General features: G+C 29.9%; 1 protein-coding gene and 1 long non-coding RNA gene across 2 annotated transcripts; one reads left to right on the forward strand and one right to left on the reverse strand.

The window, feature by feature from the left end:
• Nucleotides 1-40: 40 nt before the first annotated feature.
• On the reverse strand, nt 41-5,657 carry LOC141456930 (uncharacterized). The gene is made up of 2 exons (XM_074133344.1): nt 5,500-5,657; nt 41-5,024 (listed from the first exon to the last, which is right to left on the reverse strand). The coding sequence occupies exon 2, from the start codon at nt 5,021-5,023 to the stop codon at nt 4,436-4,438; it is 588 nt and encodes a 195-aa protein (XP_073989445.1). The 5' UTR covers nt 5,024; nt 5,500-5,657; the 3' UTR covers nt 41-4,435.
• A 103-nt stretch (nt 5,658-5,760) lies between these two features.
• On the forward strand, nt 5,761-7,652 carry LOC141456934 (uncharacterized). The gene is made up of 3 exons (XR_012460122.1): nt 5,761-5,920; nt 6,200-6,323; nt 6,879-7,652. It is a non-coding gene; the product is annotated as an uncharacterized lncRNA (long non-coding RNA).
• Nucleotides 7,653-8,280: the final 628 nt, after the last annotated feature.

Consider the following 8,280-nt stretch of genomic DNA (forward strand, 5'->3'; position numbering starts at 1 on the left):
TAGTCTAGTTATCAATAACAATTTTTCTCATCTTTTTCAAAAATTAAAAATGTATTTTGTATACAATTTATGTATATATATATATTTATGAACAATTACCACATTTATTTGAATTAGGAACATTTTTTCAATTTTCTACTTTATACAATAATTTATATTCTAAATATATATATATATAAGTATGAAAAATAAATTTACAATAAAAAAATTATAAAATTAATAAATAACAATAAAAAAGATTTCATTTAAATCTTTAATATTCTGATTTTTCACCCCCCTTAAAACATTCATTACTTTAAATAAATCCTCAAAAAACAAACAAAAAAATATTAATTTTAATAAAAAATAATTAATTAAACCACAAGTTGTTACATTCAGTTAAAACAGTAAAGGTCAAGCAAATAAGTTCTTAAATGTGGCAATATGCCTTGAATTACTGAATTTTTTTTTTTAAAAAAAAGGAAACTATGTTGGAATTTAACATTTTTAATTATTGTATAATTTAAAATGATATTTTTATGTAAAAACTAAACAGACTTACCCTGAAATAAGAGAACTTTTAGTATGGATGTAAGTTTAGGAAAATTCCTAAAAGACATAAAATTCTTTGCTTTAACAGAAAAATAGAAATGGTCAGTAAATTCGCCCTCTTTAGAGTTTTGTACTACAATTTAGAAAAATATTTATTAAGTTTTACAAAAGACCATTTCCAATTTCACAACACTGCCTTTTTACAGCAGTTAGAGAACATGTTACCATAGTTCCATGCAAAGCTGTAAGTAAATTACTTACTTCTTTTGAACACTAGAACCTGACAAGTTAAATGTTTTGTTTTTTTAGGTGACTGTGTTGAGTGTTTTAACAGAAATTCGATCCGAATCATTTTTTAATTCTGCCGAATCGGACGATGATATATAAAAAAGCAAGGCTTTATGCTTTACAGTAATTGCCTATTTTTTTCAGGCGGGCTTTACGTCCAACTACCAATTAGGTGTTGTAGACTTATGCTTCACAGTTTTCTGGATAAACTAATGTAGAAGGGCACATTTTAAGTAAAATAATTAACCCAAAACTGTTTACATAAAAAAAAAAAATTAAATAAAATGCTTTTGATTCATTTGCAAACCAATTGCAACATATCCGAAGATTTAAAAGATGCTACAAATTCAATTTTTTTCTGGCCAGATTAAAAAGATTATTTTAAATAAATACTCTCTGTTAAACAATTTTACTCGTAGGGTGAAGTGGACTAGCCATAGGTGTCACTGCGGGTATCCCAATCTACCTCACGAATCACTTTTGCAATGACACCCAAAACACTATATTCAAAAGGCCTGCAGAAATAGTTGATGTGTGCATCTATTTGGGCTTAGAGATAACCCACCGACATTCCCTGTCTTATCGTCACCAAGACACACTACCACCTCGCTTGCACCCTATATTTATGCACAAACACTGTAGGGAGCCTCAATAAATCTGTAGGCTGCAGTAAATTTGCTTATAGCCACATCCTTTGTTCATGTACAATACTACCTATTTTAATAAAATATATGTACTCTAGGAAAAAAATAGTTTAAACAAAGTCACCCACTTTTCAGCGTGTTGCCCAGAAAAAATAGTACAACTACACAAAATTTAAAAAAAATAAAAATACATCTATGTTCAAATGCTTTATCAGAGATTAAGACGAAGAATGTAGTAGAAGTAAAATAAGGTTTTTTTGGTAACCAATCTTCAATTAACATAACAAATATTTTATGAAAAATCATAACAGCAATAATCTTGTAACATAGATTCAATAATTAAATTATTCTCCTTTGTTTATCCTAAAATATTATTTAAGAAAAAAAGATGTTATGTTTAGAGATCTATGCCTTAATTCGTACAACATTTACTAAAAACGTTAGGCTTTTTATGTAGGATTTGCTAGAATATATTCATACAGAAAGTAATATATAACTTATAAAAAAAAGAATTCGGACAAATTACAATAGTGTTAGATTTTATTCCATCTTTCAATTTGCAATAAATTCTAGACATTTCACTTTATAAAGAGACATTAAAAATTTAATTTTTTTTTATGTTGTTAATTTCAAATATAAGTTAAATCTAACAATAATGTAACCTTACAAAATCATAGATTTATGTGATCACTTCAAGTCACTTGCTTCTGAATAAAGAATTTGAAAATTATGACTTATTACAAAGGGCATAGTTCAACCTAATTTCTATGAAACCTCAACACTCGACGCGAATATTTTAAATATTTATTCAAATTTAAATCTTAAGCATTTTTAGTTTATAAATAAGTTAATTTATTTGAGGGAGGGGGGGAAATCGAGTCTGGTCTCCGTACAAACAAGTCAATAGTAGAGATAGCTTGTTTTATGAACATCTAGGCGTTTGAAGGATAAAATATAATATGGCCCGAAGACCAGCTTATTTGATGCAGTAGGAAAATTTCAAAAAGGAAATTAAATCAATCGAAATCTATCGTCAAAAGAAGATTGATCCATTTCGAGAATCAAGGCACTTCTAAAGATCATGGATCATTAGAAAACTGTTAGGAAGAACCTATGGCAAACTCAATGACCTGAGGGCAAAAATAGCATAGTTTCCTTCTTTGGATGCCAGGCTATTTTGGCGAAGACAAATATTGAAATGACAAATGTAGTAAAAGAAGATAAATTTATTCTCTTCTTTTTTAATATATGCTAGTCTCTGGAGAACTTGGAACATGAAGAGGGACCAACGAGAATATGTAATCGGAGAAATTCCAGATTCAGATACCTCTGAGAATTGAGTCTAAGAATGGAATCAATCAGAGGAAAAGTGCACTCTCCATCAACAATTTTTTTAAAAACTGAGAACGTAATATGGTAGTAATAATCTAATGTGAGAGATAACTTTTGACCGTGTAAGCAATTAAGTAATGGAGGCCCAAAACTAACATCACACTTATTGAGATTAGAAGATACTCGTTTATAAAGTCCGTACCGATTATTGCAACGGCGTTATTAAAAGCATGCAATTACTAAATACAAATGTTATTAGGAATACATAGCAATAATAAGGGAAAATGGAATAGCTTTAAAAATATTGTATGTTTTCTTAAATGATTTTTTTTTGGAAACTGAATATTCAGGGGTGATAGAAACACTATAATAAGATCTTTTTATTTTTCTTTTGTCTTTTATTTTCTAGCTGAAAAATTATTATACTACCTTTCAGTAAGGAAACTGGTGGTATTTGATATTTTAAAGGCAATGGCAATATTAAATCATCCTGAATTTGTCGCAACCACTTTTTAATTATTAATGCACAACTTCGAATAACTGGCGTATGAAATTAATGTTTTTGTGGAAAATAACAGGATTACGCGAGTTGTGTGATTGATCAGCCGCTTTCCAATAAAGGGTTAGTCAAAATTTAAGATGTCGGCATTTAGAAAAGAAGTAAGAAAGCCAAGAAGAACCTTCAATGATTACAAACACAGCTGAATAATAATGGGAGATAGATCATTACTGTACACTTAAATGCGAGTATAAAAAAGAGTAATCAAAGCAATAGGACCTTATTTTGAATTTCTATAAGTGAATAATAGAATTCAATAAAATAACAGTTAAAAACTCAAGAATGCAGATAAAATTATGAACTTCAATATTATATAAAAATATTTGCAATTTAACAACGAAAAATGAAATTTGCGTCTGTATAAAAATACAAATGACTAGAAACAATCACATAAACTGAGTTACACTTTTTTTTTTAACTTTCTCTTACTTTTAAGAAGAAGAGGTACTGCAATCTAGAATATTATACATATATGTCTTTTTAAAATTAAAAAAAAATCATAAAAACTGTCCAATGTGAGCAATATAAAACTTAGAAATTATGAATGTTCATAATTAATTTATTACCAAAAAGAACTCCTAACACAAACTAAATGGCTATGTCAGGCCAAATCCCATGTTTTATAAATATACTGATTTTAAATAATATATTTTAAATAATAAAATCTGGACTCCATCTGAAAATCTTTATATCTAACTTTTAGATGCAATTGGTAATTTCTATTAAGCAATTCAGCAAAATTTATTTCGAAAGCCAATGGGTAAAAATTCAGTCACAGAGTGTATTCATATATGAAGTATAAAAAAATTCGGGATTTGGCAAAAATGCAATGGGTAAAACAAGTTATAGTTTGATTACACGCAAAAGAGAGACCTCACACCACCAGCAACAGCAACACACATGTTACATAAATTTAAATATTTACATATGGCATCGAAGTATTCTCATCTAGAAAGGAAACCTATGACATATTTGAAAAGGTAAATGACACGGACACATTTCTTAAACACATCCACACAACATAAACTTAACTATAAATTAATTTATTTCAAAGTAGAAAGACTGTTTGTAAAAACTTAACTTAAAATTGAAATCGGAGATTATCACTCTTCGACGATGCACCCAAACCTTTCTTTTGAATAGCTACTGCGACTGCTTCTGATAGTACGTCGTTCTCTAATTCTCCACCTGCGGATATATGCACTTGTGATGAAGTGCTTGGACCTCCTTGAGTAAAGAAACTGCGTTGATGGAAAGGTATATTGCTGGGTAAAGGTTTCATATGTGGCTCTGGACAAGAGCAAGGTTTTTGAAGTCCATGACTTCTTATAGCCATTCGAACAGCCTCATCTTCTAGGTGGCCACTGTTATTATTAAAATAGATATCCATCAAACTTTCCATTTCTTCCTGCGGATCGCTTGTGTTTTCTATTACACTATTCACGGCATTATCAAAGACTGCTTTGGCGATTTGTTCACTCTGCCACCGAAATGTAATGGCATTTCGTTCCAATCGAAATAAATCATCTTCAATATCATTGGAACACCTACCATCATTATCATCTTGTCTGAGACGATAGCGACCTTTGATTTGCCAAATGTACCGTGCTTTTTTCATGGGAGGGTCGGACTCATCTGACACCGGAGAAGAGTTGTCATCATCCGACATCCTAAGCATAAAAATAATAATATAAATAAGACGATCTTCTAAGCAAATAATAAGTGTTCACATTTAAGTAATGTCTTCGACAAATGTTTCGTAGCAGAAAATGTGATAAAATTTTGATTCCAATAGATATTACCATATCAGTTAAGACTGTTAAATAAAGGAAGTGTCTGCTATCAAAGTTTCATGTAGTGAAAGATTTAAGGTAGCCGTTTTTAATATACTACTTTTAGTTTTTGGATAAAACAAATCCATTAAATCAGCCATTATTTCTTCACTTGAAAGATTCAGATGTTTTAAGCAAAATTAAAATTAAGTAAAATTTAATATAAATTGAATCCAAATATTTAAACGTAAACAAAGCTTGGAAAATACCAAGAGAAGAAAATAACATATAAATGGGCACTTCAAGATATTGACCATATAATAATATGTACAAGCCAACGCCCATTTTCCAAATGACGCCATAAGTGTCTTACCTTTCTTCAAATTTGTAAGCTATAAGATTCTTCAAAAACAGTCATTACACTCACTTTACGTGTCGCCCACAGTATCTTCACATTTACACGTTAACTAAGGTTAACCAGTAACACTGTAACATAACCCCAGGTCAATTTGTTTCTTTGTTAATTGCTAATGAGAGCTCACAGAAAGCGCCACAGTGAGATGGCAGCACATGCGCTTTTAGTAAAACAAGAACTACTGTGTACACACACACACACACAAAACGCTAGTTGTTAGAATTCGTAGGTAATGTAGACAACCGTCTAGTCATCAGATTCTAATCTAAATACAAACTGATTAGTCGTCGCATATAATGGATGAAAGTGCAAAATCTGTAAAGAATTCCACAAACGGTGTACTACGATGTACAAAATCAACGATACATTTCACATTCAGGTAATAACAAATGTTAATGCTTAGTGATATTTCAAATTCAGCATGTTTTTATACTATTTAATAAATAATACTTTCTTTTATTATAAACAAACTTCTCAAAATAAAAAAATGGGTTTTAATAAAGTTAACTTTTTGTTTAAATTGTTTACATTTGGTTGATTATTGTTACCCCATTATTTTGGTCACAAAGGTAGCTTAATTTTTTTTTTTTAATAAATAAGAATATGCGCTAATTTTTTTTTTGTATATAATTTCATTAATGCTGTTTATAAAAATTAGGATAGTCCAAGTTTCGGCGCTGAATTCTTAGATAGATATCAAGTTTTTAGAGCGGAAGAAACCACTGAATAAATGGAAGAAGGATTATCACTTGTCCAAGACACTACTGATACATCTTATCTTGGTAAAAAATATTTTAACTTGTTTTCATATATATATATATGTATATATTTATAATAATGCATTTACTTTTATGCCTTTCAAAATCCGAAAAAAGTAGTTATAACCGTGCGAGTTAAATACATTTCAAAATTTGATTGTAATTTCTTTTTCTTTTCAGTACACAAAGATGCTTTCATGCGGTTTGGCTATTATACTAATTTTAGCAACCCCCCTAACCTCTCGCCGAACCAAAATCTCCCAAATGTAGAAAATGGTTTCCCTTTTTCAAACCAGCAAGCTTGCTCTTGTACCTAGCCCTAGAGAGACTTCTTCAATTATTCTCCCTTTGAACCTTAAACTTCCTTTTGCGAAGATTTGATTTTTAGAGCTTAGAAACTATGCATTTTCTGCATAAAAAGAAAAATAGCTAGTATCAAATAGAGAGTTTTATAGTTTAAAATCTCTTTTCAATTTTTCAAAAATATATCTACATTTCGCCAAAAATAGTTGGAAAACCTTGAAAAATTAAATAGTATAAAAAAGTAGACATAGTATATAATTGATATTTTTATTCCAGTTGGTCATCATTTCCAAGTAAAATCTCTATCTACCGAGGGAAGTGAAGCTATCAGTGCAAGATACATTTTGTATTTATCTTCATATCAGAAAGGTGAAACTTTCTCATTTTTTGTTGCAGCATTAATTGTCTTTCTTATTGCTAATTTATACTAATAGAATGTATGATAGAAGTCAAATTGAAATGCTCAAAGAAACGTGACGTTAAAAAATGGTTAAAACTGGCATTGTTTTTTCTTTTGTCAACTAAATTATCAATATCTAATTGTAAAAAACTATTGTTTGACTTATTTTTCCTCGCAAATTTCAAATGGAATTGATTTTTGCTGGAAGGAGTGCATTTAAGGATATTTTTAACGAACGAGTAAAAAATAGTTCATGTAAAAATGTAAATATTATTAGCGTTTATAAAGTTTCAGTAATTAACTATAAAATGTCAGTATTTTATACGAAATATTAAGGTGTGAATTTCATCAATAATTTACACAAGTATAAATTCGATAAGAATTGAACAGAATAACGTCCAAGCTTGTTGTGTAAATAAATTGCAGATTTAGATTTTTAAGTAGATAAATCTGTTATGTAAGTTACTTCTCCAACTGGTTCATATATCAGAATAATTGGTAGCTTGTTTTCTTCTTTTTAGATTTAATTGCTAAACTCCTATTTTATTTTTATAAATTGTATTCATTGAAATTTGTTTACTTGTATACATATATTTTTTTCATGATGTTTACTTCGTTTTCAAATAAAAATAGAAACAAAAAACGCCAAATTCTATGTGTGTATCCAAGTTTAAAGGGCCCTTGCCATTTCTGAATTGTCATAGTCTAGATAATTATTTGTCTATTGGGGTTTACAGAACCTCGTTTTCCTCTTCACCATAAGCAATTAATTTGGACGTAGATATATATTTGATCAGTAATTCTAAATACATTTTTGGTGAGTTTTTGGTTATTAGCGAGAATACTTATGACTGCATAACGAGAAGCTTATGTAAATGGAATAAAAGTGCTTACCAATTTCAGCCATACACGACAATAACTTTTCGTAGCTAACAATGGTTCTCGTTGGAGATAATTCTCGATCTAATACATCTACACCTTGTGATCGAGAGATGGACGAAGAGAGCCTTTGAGAGGAATGAGTGGTTATTCCTGACTCGTTATCCACTGGCGAACTTTCTTAGAACGATATGAGTAAGAAGAACAGATTCGTAACGAACTTTTCCTCAAAGCTGGGTACTAGGAAGCACTGATACACCCTTTCTTGCATTTAAGAGCGCATCATACAGTTCACGAATGGGTCATGTACTCCCCGAAGGGTCTAGGTGCTGGGTGTTTGGTCCAAGGATTAGGCACTGAAAACCTGTAAGAAAATTTTCAAGAATCTTGCAGCCGGAA

The sequence above is a fragment of the Rhodnius prolixus genome, unplaced genomic scaffold (assembly GCF_049639745.1).
Source record: "Rhodnius prolixus isolate KJV_2025 unplaced genomic scaffold, Rpr scaffold_10, whole genome shotgun sequence".
Classification (NCBI taxonomy): Eukaryota; Metazoa; Arthropoda; class Insecta; order Hemiptera; family Reduviidae; genus Rhodnius; species Rhodnius prolixus.

What these genes read in the sequence shown, in the direction of transcription:
- LOC141456930 (XM_074133344.1), bottom strand. Translation starts at nt 5,023, where the DNA reads ATGTCGGATGATGACAACTCTTCTCCGGTGTCAGATGAGTCCGACCCT.